Raw genomic sequence first — 17,260 nt, forward strand, 5'->3', positions numbered from 1 at the left:
AGGGTCACACAACTAGGAACTGGTGGGATTTGAACCCAGGAAGGATTGAGCAGATGGGGGCAAGGACTGTGGTTCATAACCTATGAGCAGGCAAGGAGAGCACTTGGCTCAAAGGAATAAGTGAAGGAGAGACATTCACATTCATACCAGTTGAATCTTAAATTGTTGGACTATGGGAAGGCATCAGAACTGTCGTGTGGAGAAGTGTTTGAGGTACAAAGATCAAGTGGGAGGCAGGGCACAAAATTGTATTCTGCAGGTTAGTACCTGAGTTTGCGTTGAGGATTCTGTGAGGGCCAAAAGTTGGGCTGACCAAGCTCTATTGATCAGAGCTGTGAATTCCAAGCGCCTGACATGTTTGGGGGTGGGGGGTGGGGTGAGAAGAGGGGTGGAAGAGAATGTCACCATTTTAAGGCTGGGAACAAGAGTTGAAGGAGAAAATGGCTCCCCCTGGACAATTGCATGTAGGCGCTAAGGTGGGAGAAGGGAGAATGAGAAAAGCTAATTTTTTAGTTAATAACTGATGTTCTAGAATTTCAGGGCCTTTAAACCTCTGTGGATTAGGGATTTGTGGCAATTCTATACCACAGAATGCCACAAAATCCAGGATATTGGGATTCCAGCATTAGGACTCTAGCAATTTAAGACAATGAAATGCTGAGGGAGGTTGGGGGGCCCAAAACCCAAGGATTTGAAAGGTAAATCTCTAGAGATGTTAAACACTAATCCCCTTTGCACTCCAAGTCAATCACAAGTTTAGCTTTTAGGACAGTAGAAATGGGATTGGGGGCAGGGGACAGGGTGGTGAATAGGGGAAAGCCACTGGGGCAGGGATGTTGGGCCTCTCTCCCTAGCAGCTTTAGCTGGAGCAGCTCCTATTTTATATTGAGGGATTTTTACATATGGTTTTGTTCAATAAAGGCATTCCAAAAAGAAAGAAAAAGGCAAAAACACTAAAAAAAAGGGACGTGGAACCTCTATAAAGCATTCCAGTAAGCCCCCTTTGTCCTTTGTCCTTTTTGTTTCTTTTTAAGTTTATTTATTTATTTTTGACAGAGAGAGAGAGAGAGAGAGAGAGAGAGACAGAGAGAGAGAAGGGGAGGGGGGAGGGCAGAGAGAGAGGGAAAGAGAATCCCAAGCTGTCAGCACGGAGCCCAACGTGGGGCTCGATCTCACAACCGTGAGATCATGACCTGAGCCGAAATCAAGAGTCGGCTGCCCAAGCTACTGAGCCACCCAGGTGCCCCACTACCTTTGTCCTTTTTGAAAATAGGGATAAGCACTAGCAAGGATGTTTTGGCTTGGAGATCGGGAAGTAAATTGATAATAATAGCAGTTACCATGTTAAGCGCCAACTCTGATCTGGGCACAGGACTGAATGCTTACATAGATTGTGCCTTTCAATTTCCTGTGGGTCTGTGAGGAAGATGCTATCATTGTCTCATTTTGCAGATACTGTTACTTTTATGGCATCTGAAGGAAATGTGCAAGAAAAGGTATTTTTTAAATATTTATTTATTTTGAGGGAGAGAGAGAGCATGTATGAGCAGGGGAGAGGCAGAAAGAGAGAGAAGGAATCCCAAGCAGGCTCAGCACTGTCAGTGCAGAGACAGATGTGGGACTCGATCTCATGAACCACGATAATCACGTTCTGAGCTGAAATCAGGAGTCAGATGCTTAACCTCAGACTGAGCCACCCAGGTGCCCCAAGTAAAGGCATTTTTGAATATAATTCTACAAACAGATTTAGGTAGTTGTTCGGGACTCATGCAGTTGAAATACACACCAAGTCAAGGTGATCTATTCTTTTGAGCCCAGGTGATTCTGAGTTCAGAAGGACCAATCACAAAGTGGCCCCTGAAATCAGAAATGTCTGATAGCTTATTCCACAAGGGAAGTGTTTTATGTTGGTTTATGTAGAAGATTCCTCCACAGAAAGGAAAGGTTTTGTTGCAGTTGCATGTTTGTTTGAAAAGACTTTTATTAATTTTTTCACTCAGCAAAGACTTAATGAGCACAGACCTCGTGCTCTGAACCCAGAATCTCAAATATACAAAACTGAGAGGCTGATTTCACATCAGCCTCAAACCTGAGGAATTTCTGAAACTTGTAAGTCCTGCTTTAGGTGACACCTGTTGAGTAAGGGCAATCTTTTAGTCAAGTTCCAATAGATATGTATGTACCTATGCAGAATCAAGAGAGCAGAATTTGGAGATTGTACATCATGAAATTCAAGAACGTTAGAAATTAGGGAGCTTGGCTGGCTCAGTCAGTGGAGCGTGCAACTCTTGATCTCGGAGTTGTGAGTTCAAGCCCCACGTTGGGCATAGATACTACTTTGAAATAAATTTTGTGGGGCTCCTGGGTGGCTCAGTCAGTTAAGCATCCAACTCTTGATTTCAGCTCAAGCCATGATCTCATGGTTCGTAAGTTCAAGCCCCAAGTCAGGCTCTATGCTGATAGCACAGAGCCTGCTTGACATTCTCTCTCACCCTCTCTCTCTGCCCATCCCCCACTCATTCTCTCTCTCTCTCTCTCTCAAAAAAAAAAAAAAACAAAACCTTTAAAAAATAATAAAAATAATTAAATAAATTTTGAAAATTTCAAAAAATAAAGAACTGTAGAAATAAAGTGGCCCATTTCCTATATTTTACAGGTCAGAGAGTCAGACAGACTTGGACTATAAGCTGTTTAACTTAGGGCAGGTCACTTCACCTCTCTGAGCCTCAGCTTCCTTGTCTGTAATGTGGAGGTAATAGACATAAGGTGATTTATATTAAATTCTTAGTGCGTTGTCTGACATGCACAACATGCTCCATATATTTTTACTGTTCTTGTGATCACTATTTTCTCAGTTGAGGGGACTGAAGCCCAGAACAGGGAAGTGACTGGCCCAAGGTCACACAGCTTGTTGATGTTAGGATAAATATTAGGACTCAGATCTCTCTTAGTAGTCAAATATTCCTTATACTACCCCACTCATTTTATTCATTAGGAGCAGGTAATGTAAACTTCCTAGGCTTAGGAGAAATATTTTGGTTCATCCAAGTAGAAGAAGGGAGAAGAATGGCAAAGAAATGGGTGACATAAGAAAAGAAATCCTGGACCCAGAAAACAAAAGAGCAAGTGATGTATAGAGAACAAAGGAGAAACAACAATTACTAGAAATTTTAAGTAGCATTGTTGGAGCATTACCGTGTCCTGTGAATCACAGGACTGATCTCCATTCTTATTCCTTTACTCACCACAAACATTTCGATGAAATTGACGGGGTTTTCCTTTTTCTTGGGAATAGAGGTAGGGATGTGGTTCAGAATGCATGTGTGTTTCACAGAACGTTGTCACTGTGAATTCAGCTTCACTACACAATTTCTATGTGCAAAGCAAAGGACCCCTACAACTGAAGTTAGAATGGGAGCATGAATACTACCAGGACCTTAGGAATGATAGATTTTTAAAGGGTGATGGGTTGGAGGGAAACGTCATAGTAGAAGCTGTTGAGAAATTTTGAAAAAAAAAATGTCTCAATAGTAAGGCTGTGTTGTCGTTAACTTGGTGTAGCTGCAGCACTAGGTAAGTACGACACTGAGTGTGATTGATTTGTTACATAAAAATATTCTTAAGAGTCAGAAATCTATGAGGGGTGCCCGGGTGGCTCAGCTGGTTGAGTGTCCGCCTTCGGCTCAGGTCATGATCTCACGGTTCGTGGGTTCGAGCCCCGCATCGAGCTCTGTGCTGACAACCCAGAGCCTGGAGCCTGCTTCGGATTCTGTGTCTCCCCCTCTCTCTGCCCCTCCCCAACTCATGCTCTGTTTCTCTCTGTCTCAAAAATAAACAAACATAAAAAAAATTAAAAAAAAAGAGATATCTATGGGAAAAGCACTCTGTCCATGTGCTAAGAGGAAAGGTTAATTTACAGTTGCCTAAACAAGAGATGATGTATTATTTCCTAAACCGTACTTCAGTTTAATCAGAGGACTACAATGTTAGCTGTTGACACATCCGGGGAGTATTCAGAATATTCCAGGAGCTTCCTAAAAGGATCAGGGCCATTTTGCTCAATTCATTACTGCATAGTGCTGGAAAGTCCGACTGGAATTACTGGCCCACCCAAAGGGATACATTAAGACTGTTTCAGCTGTAATTACCACACAAAAGGGGCGTTCCGTGGTTATTTCATCCTTGAATCTTGAGTTTGCTGATTTCCCTCTCCTAAAAATAATGACATTTTATTTCAAGTAAAATCTATGGATAACAGCTGGATTGCTTATTCATTTGATAACTTTCACCTTCACAGGGCATCAGGTACTGTTTATACAGCGCTAGACATTGCAACAGGACAAGAGGTGAGTGCTAACATTCAATCCTGATTTTTTAATTGTCCTTTAATTCATATGAATCACATTTCTTCTTTGATAGCACCTATGTCTGATAAAATGGGTGGCACTGGGTTGACGTGGGAATCTATTTCATAGATGTCCAAAGTGTCTAAAGTGGATGGTTTACTCGTGATTGACCAAAGAAAAGCGGTATGGGTTTGTGGCACTGAGAAAGAGCCTAGTAAGATAAAGAATTTGTATGCCTTACTCTGTGTGCCATATATATATATATATATATATATATATATATATATATATGGATGTGTGTGTTTAATGACTGTAACTCATTTGTGCATTTTAATCACCATTCAGGTGGCCATAAAGCAGATGAACCTTCAACAGCAGCCCAAAAAGGAATTAATTATTAATGAAATTCTGGTCATGAGGGAAAATAAGAACCCCAATATTGTTAATTATTTAGATAGGTAAGTGGTTTCCCTCATTGTGTACTTGTTTTCTTTTCTTGGCAAATTATTTTATTTAACATCTGTTCATTTAGCATCCGTTCTCCAAATACTTCTCAAATGCTAGAAAAACCTCGCGGATGCTGCAAAAGAGTAGAGTATCACATCTATTGCTAAATTTGCACCCACTTTTCTTTGTCCACCATCAAACATTTGAAGACACATTTTATGGTCTCGCTTCTAAGCATGAGCAGTTTGTGTAATTTCCTTTTGAGCATCGTGACTCCGTGTTGGCAGGAAATAGACTACTGCGTATAGAGGAGAGCTGCGGTGTTTTAAACACTTCATCAACTGTTTGGAGCCAGTGCAGTCTCTGGGTGTCTAAGTGAAGAGGGCTGGCTGTAATGGCCCCGCTTTAATGGGCGCTTTGTGATTAACTGACAGTGAGGTCTAGGGAATTGAGACTTTAATCTCAAACCTTTTTCCTAGACCAGGTAATTAATGTCTCTTTCATCAGTGGTATTAGCAGTGGGTTATAAATAGGCATTTAAAGACAGCGCTAACTCTTCACTTGTGGTTAACATCTGTCTCATTCAATTTCAGTAAGTGTTTGTTTAGCACCGCTGTGCTGTGTACTCTGGGGGGATATAAAGGAAGTAAGACTAGGTCTGCAACCTCAATGAGCTTAAAATCTTGCTTTCTGTGTTTTGTGCCAGGTGGACCGGTGGGAAAGAAAGAGGGGAAAAGGGAGATTAAAAAAAAAAAAAAAGGAGTCAAATTTTACAGGCGAAGCCTATGTTTCATAAAGTGCCATTTAGGGACTATCTGTAGCAGAGGGACTTCACTCTGCTTTTTTCATTTTGTCAAAATGGCATTTGTACAAAATGGAGATTTCTAGGATGCTTTCTGTTACTGATGAGGTAGAGCCTGTAATTTTCACATTTAATAGGCTCCCCAGGTGAATCTTATAGGCACTGCAGTTCGAGCACCACTGGATAGAAAGTCTTGCTTCTTATTGATGTCAAACTTAGGGCAGGACAGGATCAGTGGGCTCACTCCATTCTCCAAAATTTCTCTCTCGCTGAGTTGGGGCGGGGAGGGGAAGAGAGACCCGATCATCCTGCTACTGTGCCTTCAGATGACTCCAGATGTTTTGAATTTTGTCCAAATTGTAGGGCTCTGGTGACCTTCCTCCCCATGTTTGATCATCTGCGCGTGCTCCTCAATAGGTGCCTAAAGAAATTGGGCATGTTGCCCCTGATTTCTGCTGGAGGATTGAGACCTCAGCACGGTAAATCCATTGTGAACAGGAGTCTTTTTGATTCAGAAACTGCTTGAAAAGAGTTCAGTAATTAATCCAGTAGCCTCAAAATCAATGCTGAGATCTGAATGCATATCTTGCAACTCTGTATACCATGGGCCAGTTCAGTCCAAGAAGTCAACATTATGGCATATGATATAACATAGTGGCTATTCACTGATCCTGTTTATTGAAAGTAGCTTTTATAGTGGAATGACTGACAGTAGTCAGTCACCAGAGGCCTCCTTGCTCTTTTCCTCCCTCCATGGTGTGCAGTTATATCTGATGATCCTTTGACTTTCATGCATATTCTCTAATGCTAAGGAATATCTCATCACCGTCATGGATATTTTCCTCTTGTTATATAATATGGCCAAATGCAGACATTAATTGTAAATTACCTTAATGGGGATATAAAAGAGTCCCCACTTCCTTAGACCTGAGTCAAAGTCTTTTTATTCTCTTCTTATAGCTACTTAGTGGGTGATGAACTATGGGTGGTCATGGAATACTTGGCTGGCGGCTCTTTGACTGATGTGGTCACCGAGACCTGTATGGATGAAGGCCAGATAGCAGCTGTGTGCAGAGAGGTAAGAAAATAGAGCGTTTCTAGCAGATGACAACACTAAAACCGGCAGTCCTTTTTCTCTGATTATCCAGAATGTGTAGAACATCAGAGCAATGATCGCGTGTCTTTTCTATGGAAAAAAATTGGAGAGCCTAACTTCAATTTAAATCCTTTCCTAATCGCACTTTCCTACCCTCCCTTCCCAGCCTGTTGTATATTCTGGTCATTTTGCTATGGCTCTTTTGAACTCTGTTATGCCATTTGCAAGGTGAATGCTCGGCCTGCATGTTGTAGTCTTGATGAACACGGAAAACAGCAATGGTGGCACAGAAGTTTTTTCACATTTGGGGGAATTTTTACACGCTGATGATTTTGTCCTGCACGCACAACGTGAGCCATGTGAATTACAAACCACTATAATCCCATCATTCTCGAGAAAGCAATTTAAGCAAGGTCCTCCCTCAGCCCAGACAGTCGTTGCTTTCACAGTCCAATTTGGACATCCCTCACCCCCCTCCAGGGGGCCTGAGTCTGCCTCTTTTCCAATAACGGTGTCATATCCCTGGTTTTGAGCTAAACGGAGGACATGTTTTCTTATATTTTTTTCAATATTTAAAAACACACCCCTCTCTGGAGTCTCATCCGGGGCATTACCCTCCACCCCATTCATTGTGGTGAGGTTTTCTCTAGACACAAATAGGAACTCTGACCCACTGCTGCAACTTGAAAACCAATGGTGGGAACACAAAACCAAGTAATTTCAGCCAGTCTTTGCTTGTGTTTTATTTTAAATGGTTTGCTCAAATTTCCTCCTCCCTTGCTCTCCTCCCATCTGCCTTTCCTCCTCCCCAAGGATGTACGCATATCCACCAAACACATGTATTTTCTATTCATGCAGTGAAGCAAGCTTCTAATACTTAGGAGAATATTCTACCCTGAGTCTACGGTTTCCATGTTGCATGATGCAAAGCCATTTCCAAGCAAGTAACTGTAGCCACTTCATAGACTAGAAGTGGTTCCCAACCATGGCTGTCCATCAGAGGTAGCTTGGGGCACTCGTTTTAAAGGCAGATTCCTGGGTCCCACTTCAGGCCTACTGAATTAAATACCGTGGATACAGAAGCTTAGTACACCTGTATAAGACCAAGCTGAATCCGTACCCTCCAGATACTAGGTCAAAGTATGACTATTAATTGGTTAGTTTGGCTGACTCAGAAGCTTTTATAATGTATTCTGCTAAGTTACAGCATTGATGTAAACAGTAATGTGATTTCAAAATGATAATACAATAGTAATCTATTTGACTTGACAATGCAAAAGTATGCCTTTGCCCCAAGTATATCTAGAAACAAAATGTAAATTGTTTTAAATTCTTTGCGATATAATCAGAACTTTTTTTTTTTTTTTTCTGATTCAATAGTGCCTCCAAGCTTTGGATTTCTTGCACTCAAACCAAGTGATCCATAGAGACATAAAGAGTGACAATATCCTTCTTGGGATGGATGGCTCTGTTAAATTGAGTAGGTATTTTGGTTCAGATGGTGTTTGAAAGAATATTGGAGGATTTCTGCTCATTTACTGTCTATCTTGAGACGAAAATGGCTATTGAAGGTGATTGGTTTAAAGGCATTTAGAGCCCAGTTTGAAGTAAAGAATTTTTTCTAATTCTGTGTTCCTGTAGATCGTGGCCAGATTCTGAGGGGTTAACATTTCAGAATTTCTAGTGACTTCTATCTGCTGGATTATAAATACCTAAATAGAAAACTGAAAGATTCTATAAGTTAAAAGGAACAGTAATGGGGAGGGAACCAGACTGAGGTCTAGGAAAAATGACATCACATTCATAAGTTATTTCAGACCCTTTTAAAATCAGGGCCACTGGAGAGATCAGGTAATAATAGATATGAGCTAGGGAGTTGTGGAAAGCTCAGTGTCGAACAGAAGAAGGTACAGCCATATCTGAAAGTGATCTATTGTTAAAAAAAAATAAGAAGAATTTGGGGCACCTGGCTGGCCCAGTCATTTGGGCATCTGACTTGATTTCAGCTCAGGTCATAATCTTATGGTCATGGGATCGAGCCCCTTGTTGGGCTCCGTGCTGAGCCTGCTTGGGATTTCCTCTCTCCCTCTCTCTCTGCCCCTCCCCTGCTCATGCTCTCTCTCTCTCTCTCTCAAAATAAATAAACATTAAAAAAAAAAAACAGAGGAATTTGACTTGATTTTAACGGACTTTCCTTCTCTGCAGCTGATTTTGGGTTCTGCGCCCAGATCACCCCTGAGCAAAGTAAACGAAGTACTATGGTGGGAACTCCCTATTGGATGGCACCTGAAGTGGTGACTCGAAAAGCTTACGGTCCGAAAGTTGATATCTGGTCTCTGGGGATTATGGCAATCGAAATGGTGGAAGGTGAACCCCCTTACCTTAATGAAAATCCACTCAGGGTAAGTAAAATGAAAACATAGGTAATTCAGCCCCAGGAAAGGGGCCAAATGTCATTCCTTGTCTCCACCAAAAGTGCCCAGAACAGGCCCTTCCCTGAGACGAGTGACACAGAAGCTCCAAGTTCTACTTCGCAAAATTACTGTGAGCTCATGTCAGTATCTCTTAAGGTGTCTCCGCGGTTTTTCCAGGTGCTTTGATATCAGGATTTCTAACGGCAGGGGTCTATAAAATTCTTTAGTATCGCTTTCTACTGTTAAAAAAAAAAAACATAGCTAAAAAAAAAAGTGAGATGTGGGAAGAAAAGTATTTTTTATCACATGCCATGGTTAAATGATCTATCTAGGAAACACTTGTTTTACAATCACGTTAACAAAGTGAATAAACGCATTTCCAGAACACCTATAATTTTTAAATTAGATTTTGTCTCATTGTCAGTAATGATTTATTGAGCAGCCGCAGCTGGGTGGGTATCGAATGGAACACGAGAGAGACACTGTGCCAGCCTGGTGGAAGCACAAACTTAATTAGACTGTCTAGTAGAAAATTAATGGAGATAGTTTGTGTTGGGTAACTCAGTTTGCTACTGCAGAAGCAGGTTTGGTTCTCCTGTGGTCTGGTTACCTCTGGAAAGAGAAAAGCTCCGTTTCACAGCCTAACACCATCTTTCTTCAGAGATAAGCCATGGATCACGATAGTGAAGGGCAAAGGAGCAGGAACGAAACGCCCGCTCAGCCCTGAAGTGAGCCAGCAACTATTTTGTTGTGTAGAGGCTAAGGGAGAGCCAGAAGCTGTGTTACATATTTAAAGGGGATCCCGCTTTTGAAAAAGGAAATGCGCACACATTCAGATTCTACTCTCAAAACACAAATAGGGTGCCAGCGCCAAAGGCATCCTGTGTATTGTTTACACCATTACCACTGAGTCTAAAATCGAATTTGGTCCTTGGTATAAACAAATTGTCCTCGGTAAATGGTTCGGCGTCTACGTGTTAAGCTGATACAATCCATCTTCAAGCCACATATACGTGGCTTTCTGGATATGTAAAGCAACCTACAAACTAATTGTCTAGTTGTTTTCACATTGAACCTTTTGTAGTTGGGAGCTGTGTTCCCGCGAATGGAGAGGGGGACAGCCTCCTCCTCGTCCCCTCCTAATTCCTCTCTGGCACTTGGCCTCTTGTCCAGTCCCTGCACTGATTAGAAAACAACAGATAGGAGCAAATGCCCTAATGAATGCTACGGGCTATTGCTCTGGTCTCATGAAACAATCTGGAAGTGAGATGTGCACATTGATTAGCTGCCTGCGGGGCTGAGTGGAAAAGAAGGGGCATTTTCCCACCGTTTGTGGGTCAGCCCTCCATGAATTTAATCAAGCCCACCCCTGACCTATGGACCAGCGCATCAGGATAATTACTTGGGCTTATCCTTATTGTTTAACCACCTTTGCCCATTAAGAAATAGCAGTGAAAGAACACATCAGGCCTCTTGTTTCCATGGATTTCCTCCACTAAGTCTTCGGAGTTTGGAGGCACTAAACGGATTACGGCTATTTTGCTTTCTGCCTTCTAATGAGTAATTTACAACCTGCAAAATTTAAGGATTAAATAAATGGTGCTGTAAAGCAACTGGTCTCGGTAATGCATTTATTACCTTCCTCAGTTCCCCGATTACAATTGATCGCTCTTTAGCTAGGCTGTTAATTGTTAGAAAAAAGGAAACAAGTTTTAATCTTTATAGGCATCTTCCAGCCTAGGATTAGAACTCATAATGAACAGCTTGTCTCTTAGAATCCACAGCCTTGTATCTAAACAAGTACTTTCAGATTAACAAGCCACCAGGTTCAGGAAGCCTACATTAAGGCCATAACAAAAAGACTTGTCAGAAAGACCACCCTGTTGAATTCCACTGATAAGGATTTAGTCTAACTTTGCTCATTACTCTCCGTGTGTGATCAACCCCCAATGACTCAATCAATCAACAGGTCCGTATTGAGCCAGTGCTCTCTCTCTCTCTCTCTCTCTCTCTCTCTCTCTCTCTGTCTCTGCTAGGTGCCACAAGTGTTTTTTGAGTTTTGATTTTAAATATGTTGCCCTCATGTTTGCTTAGAGAAAACACAAGGTCTTGGGATATATGCCCTTATTTGGGATTTGCAAAATGTGGTCTCCAAAACCACAGAGAGATTGGAGAGGAAAAGACATAATATGAGCCTGTAAGAAACCTGTATTTTCTTGGGTCCTGGTAACCAGGCTATGTGTGGGGAATTGCAGAATTACAGAGCTTTGGGAGAGGTATGAAAGAGAGGTAGATTAGTCCTTCTTTCTTTGAAATCCTTCCCATACTACCACCCACCCACCCCTTTGGGCTTTGAGGAGGAAAGAAGGAAAGAAGTGGAAGGAAGCAGCGTGGTAGAGGGTCGCACATCATAGTGACAATTTTGGCCCGTGTAGTCAGGTGGATCTGGGTGTGCCCTGCCTCCACAACCTAGAACCTCTATAACTTTCAACAAGTCACTTAAAACCTTTGTAACCCTGTTTCCTTTGCATAAAATGGGGGTAATACCTGTCTGGCAGAGGTAGCGTGAGCACTAAATAAAATAATGCATGCAAATCACCTAGCACAGTGTCTAGCTCATTGTAGGAAATACATATATATGTATATTGTCTTCCAGTTTAGACAGGGTTCTGTAAAGCTCTGCCACAGAGCTTTGGATTCAGTTTAGTCCTTGGCGTGGGAACCTGACATCACTGGTTCTTAAAGCTCCTTAGAGAGATAGATTTATTATACAAATAGAAAAGTCAGAAAGGAAAAAGAAAGGATCCTTAGAGTGCTTTTTACACATTCATAAATGGAAATTGGATTCCCCTTTTCTGCAAAAACTTCCCCTTCACAGTAGCTATACTCCGGTCCCTGCAAAAAGTAGACGGTTCTGCAGAGCTCAGTAAAATTACAATGAACAGGTAACACAGGAGAGGTTCAAGGTGAAGACTGGGGCTGTACATTTGGGGGCTGCTTGCCTTTTGTTGTGGTTTTGTGCTCGTGTCTCTATTGGGTCAGTTACAACCGAGCAAGCTCTTTGTGAATGCTGCCAGTTAACATATCACTGATGCAAGGAATCAGCTACTTCCCCCCGCCCCTAGTTATAAAGTGGTTGGAATTGTTTGAATGTAATTCACTCCGTACTAACTGACCCAGTTTGCTCATAAAATGAGTTTTAAAGGTCGTAGAATTATTTACTGATGTTATGAGGTTGGTACCCTTCCAGAGACAGAGAGGAGACAAGCTTCTTACCGTCCCCCACTGCCTGAAGTCTTTGCGCTCAACATAATTGGCCTTGAACATGTTGTTCTGTGACCCATGGACATTTTTAGTGCAGTCTCCAGTAATAAAGTGCCTCGTTTCTTCTGTTTGCCAAAGCGACGGGATAAAATCGAACTTCGCCTGTGGATATGCCAATTAGTGTTGGTGTTCTGCTCATCTCCCCAACTTTTTTTGTGAATTGGAGATATGTGGTCTAAAACCTGTGGTCACAGTGACCCGCTTCTAAATAAAGAGGGGCGATCATTTCCATAAAACGGATCTTTTGCTTGTTGTTCTCAGCCCCAAAAGAGTACCCCTGTATGAAGTTTGCATTCACATGTAATTGGGCTGTTCTTATCAATGAGTTTTGATGGAATTTGGTATTTGTGAAATGTCCCAGTGACATCCGGTTGAGGTCCCTAGTGGACTGTGGGCACATCCCTTTTTTACATGTGATTTTCCAAACCTTTATCCTAGTCGAAATGAACTTGAAATGTTGTCTTTCTACCCTTGCTTCAAGCGTCTGTGACACAGTAGCAAGCATTGGATATTTGGAAGGCTGTTACTGGTATTAATAAGGGACGTCTGAATGCTAAAAACAGTATATAATGTAGGATGCGAACCACTGACCCCATACCAGTGGATCTGCCCCGTGGTTGTGCACTGGAATCACCTAAGGAGCCTTAAGAACCAGTGATGTCGGGTTCCCACAGCAAGGACTAAACCGAATCCAAAGCTCTGTGGCAGAGCTTTATAGAACCCTGTCTGAACTGGAAAACAGTTCTTCGCCAGCCCTGTTTGAGCATGATTCTTCAACCAGAAAAGACCATACTGTTATTCTGTACACATTTCTCCGTTTCCCCTAAAAAAAATAAAATACCGTGAGTAACTCTGTCAGAGCCCTGTTGAAAAATCCCTTTGCACTTTATGGCATTTTCTGATTTCCCAGTCCAGTGGCACTATTAGAAAAAGGAATGACCTTAGCTCAGCATATACGTCCATGATACGCCATTTCTTTTTCAATTTTACTGATCCCCAAAAACGGAGTTTATCATGACGACGTGCTAGCTGCTGAGTACATTATTTATTATTTATTATCGGTGATAATAAAGCTATCAGTCTGACTGCTCACGATTAGGAGTGCATGACCCGGATGGCCAGAGAGAAGGGAGGGCACGGATCAAAAATCGGTCCTATTGCATACCCTACGAGGACGACGAGGCTCCCTGTTCTCCCTTTCCCCACACCTAAAGCACTGCGCTAGTGTCAGTTACCCTTACCCTTTATTACAGCACTAGGGAAATTCTGGTTGGCTTGGATGTCTAGAGAAGAGAGTTAAGCAGGAGAGAATCTCTAGCAACTGAAAAACAGCAACTAGGGGCCAACGTGCTTCTAGCTCCTCCAACCACTGGAACCTGTGCTGTGGATTGGAATGTCTGGCTTTGATGGCGCGTGCTCATTTGGAATTAAAGTCAGACATAAACTTCCTGAGCGCCGGAGAAGCAAGCATACTTTGCTAGCACTCAGTCAATATTGTTTTGAATGTATTTCAGGAAGAGCTGGGAGCATTCCCTTCTTTTTCCATAAACCACTGTGGAACAGCAAGGTTTGCTGATGGTTTGTTGACACTCCTACTCTGAAGGCAAACCTGTGCCTGAAAGGAGGGGCGAGTTGGGACCAACTGCAACTAAAATAATTATAGAACGGTAACAGGGTTTCTTTTTAATCAGTAAAAAAAAAAAAAAAAAATACTGCCTGTCAAAGGATAGACAGCTCTTAAGAATCATTGGTTGTCAGGAATTTAGCACAGGAAAATGGGACCTAGCCATAGGAAAGCTGCAACTCTCATTTAGATTGTAATTCAGAAGCAGACGGCTCAGACTGGTGAGTTATGACCCGGAAGACAGCCAAAGAAGAAATTGATTCCACAGCACGCGAAAATCTGAGACTCTGACCAGGCAAAGAGGAGGGAAAGGAAGATCAAAAATGCAGTGACCGGGGACTTACTGTTGACCGAGACGGATAGGCCCTTATCCTGATATCACCTTATCATTCCTTGGTATCCTTAAAGCATGATTTGGGAATAAGCCAAGGATGCATATGCCTGTTGCCCGAATAGCTACCAGACCCATAACGAAGCAGTTAAGTCCCTCGAAATCAGAGCCCATCCTAAACAGACAAATCACGGAGTGTGCTGATGGGCTTTTGCCTAGTGAAATGCCCACTGGCATGTTTTATCCTGTGGCGTTTTCAGTCTGTGTGTTTGCCGATGAAACATAACGTCACCGAGAAAATCTGGGTTTTCTTGACTACTAAAGATGATTTCTAACTTTTGTCACCATTTTGAAACATACCTTTGTCAACCCGGTTGTGACATCATTTTAGAAGACCCTTTGCATCCTGATAAAAGGATGCTCTGAGATGTCTTACGTGAGATTCTCAGCAGAGAGAGTTTAACTTGATGAAGGCAGTCTTACCTCTGTAGCTGGGAGAGGCAAAGTGCTCACATTGTCAGGAACAAGCTGATCTTTTTGCCGCTTCTTCTGCTTCCTTCCTTCTGTTCCTTCCTTCCCTCTTTCCTTCCCACCTTCCTTCCTTAATTCCTTCCTTCCTTCCCTAACTTTTCCTCCTCCTCCTCTTCCTCTTCTTTCTCCTCTTCCTCCTCCTCCTCCTTCTCCTCCTCCCTCTCCCTCTCCCTCCCCCTCTCCCTCTCCCTCTCCCTCTCCCTCTCCTTCTCCTTCTCCTCCTTCTCCTTCTGATTCTCTTCCACCCTCTCTTCCTCTTCCACCTCCTCCTTCTGTCAGGAATCGTCCCAGTGCTTAGATGGCAAAATTCATCATCACCTTTCTTCCACGAGTGGCCAATAAATGTGAGAGGATGAGACAAAGAGCTTTCTATTGTCTCTACCACCTGTCTACATTATGCGAATTGAAGAGTGAATTCTCTTCCCAGGTGTGCCAGTCAGGAAGTCCATGACCTTGCACAGGTTACTTCTTCCTTGGCCTCCATCTTCTTGTCACTTCAAAGAAGTGGAGCTTGATGAGATTACTGGTTGCCAGGGGACTTCACAAGGCCCTAGAATTCTACGGAGCTCCTTAGGCTTAAAGGGCCCAAGGGAGAGGTCACATGGCTCTTGGTTCCACCAGAACAGTCCTCTTTAATTGTTTTTCTGTATTGGGCTTCCACATGAGCGGCACCTAAGGAAAAGGAGAAACTCATGAGTCTCTGACTCTGATTCTGTGTTCTTGAGCTGTAGGTAGGCTACAGCCTCCCTGACGGCTGGAAGAGCCATGGTTTGGGTGTGTGTTGTCTTTAGGACTGCTTCCAGAGGAGTGACCTTCAGGAAGCAGCTCGGAGATGTCTCTCTCATCACCTCCTGACTAAATCTGTATCCCGTAAAGAGGGAAGATCCCCCTTCTCCTACCAAGCAAAGATACTTGACCATGTTGGGAGTGAAAGAAGGCTGCATGTAGGGCCACACAGCCCGCTCTGACAGGACTCTTGGGGAGAAGCCGGGAAACAACACTGCAGTGATAGAGCTACTATAGGGATCCATAGGCTGCACTCTGGGGCATGAAGGGAAGAATCATATGCTACCGTGTACAGAGCTGGTCAGCCGACCGACTGCTTACAAAGTAGAAGTCGCAACCAATTGATGTGAGCAACATAATGCATGTTTCACAGATCATGCTGTGGTTGGCTGTTTTGAACCCAATACAGTAATTTGGGTGAAAAGCCCAGAAGAATCGGGGAGTTAGTGCCCTACCTCCTCTAATGTTCTAAAATGAGACATGAAAAATGTGTCGTGTTCAGTGGCACCTTAGAACCAGAAAGCAGGTGCGGGTTGAAGCGAAAATGGGAGGTGAAGAAGCCCATACACTAAAACTACAGGCAGTGCTTTGAGAAATTGTATGCGAGAAGACCAGAGAGACAGGGCAGTAGCAGAATGGGACTGAGGATCGGGTCCCTTTGGCCTCCCTGATTCTTTAGCTTCTATCTTCATTTCTCTTCCTCTAGGTTCCATCAGCCACCCTTCTCTCCCCATTGTCATTTGGCCCCTGTCCTTGCCCTGTGATCATCTGCTCCTTCTGCTTCCCCCAGCTTTTCTCCTCCACCTCCTGTCCCATTTTGCTTTGCCTCTTCTCCGTGCCTCTGCCTACCCTCATCCCCGCTTCCAGATCCCCTCTGGTTCTCAATCCTGGGTTGCCACTTGGGCTGCCCTGGGGTTTCGTTGTGAACACACGTAGCCTGCTCCGTGTTTCTTGACAAGCACTATTAATCCTGAGAGATTAGAACGAGCACACCCATTGTTGGAGTCATCTGGTCTTTATTTTCTAGCAGTGGCCAGTCCTTTATGCTCGAAAGGAGCACTCTAAAACTAGACCGACAGCTAATCAGTCACTGGTACCTAATTACTTTTTGCCATCAACCTGTAAGAGGATCGATCTGTAATAGGTTCCTTTTGAATGACTTTTAGGGATTAAACAAAAACAAGCACCGTCCCCCCCAACCCCATGATGTGGTGACAGATGAGAACCACTATGGAAGACAAGTAGGGAACAGAATGACACCACACTGCATACTCAGCGATCACGCTGGACCGTTGGGATAAACAAGTCAACGTATGGAAGAAAACGTTAGGTGTACTATAGTAATTTCTTACTGCATATTTTGGCCCATTCGTTTTCTTCTTAGAAAGGAACATTAGGGCCTCTCATGACATCCATAAACACATCAGAGGTAGCAGTACACTCTGGCCTTTGACCTCTGAAATCCCAGGTCATGAGTAAACTAAGCCATGAGGTGTCAAGTCACTCGTTGCCAAATAACTCTCATAAAACACTCAAGGGTAGTTGGAAAGCCTAAGATG

At 43.0% G+C, this 17,260-nt stretch overlaps 1 protein-coding gene across 14 annotated transcripts in view; it reads left to right on the forward strand.

Annotated features, from left to right (window-relative positions):
* The window catches only part of PAK3 (p21 (RAC1) activated kinase 3), a 137,738-nt gene that overhangs the window by 88,818 nt on the left and 31,660 nt on the right, over positions 1–17,260 (forward strand). For all 14 annotated transcript variants that reach the window (XM_042974188.1, XM_042974191.1, XM_042974192.1 and 11 more), the window contains 5 exons: positions 4,298–4,346; positions 4,692–4,804; positions 6,556–6,673; positions 8,072–8,171; positions 8,897–9,093. In XM_042974188.1, the coding sequence (XP_042830122.1) occupies positions 4,298–4,346; positions 4,692–4,804; positions 6,556–6,673; positions 8,072–8,171; positions 8,897–9,093 (577 nt within the window). The remainder of the gene's footprint in view (positions 1–4,297; positions 4,347–4,691; positions 4,805–6,555; positions 6,674–8,071; positions 8,172–8,896; positions 9,094–17,260) is intronic.

This window comes from Panthera tigris, chromosome X, assembly GCF_018350195.1.
Source record: "Panthera tigris isolate Pti1 chromosome X, P.tigris_Pti1_mat1.1, whole genome shotgun sequence".
Taxonomy (NCBI): domain Eukaryota; kingdom Metazoa; phylum Chordata; class Mammalia; order Carnivora; family Felidae; genus Panthera; species Panthera tigris.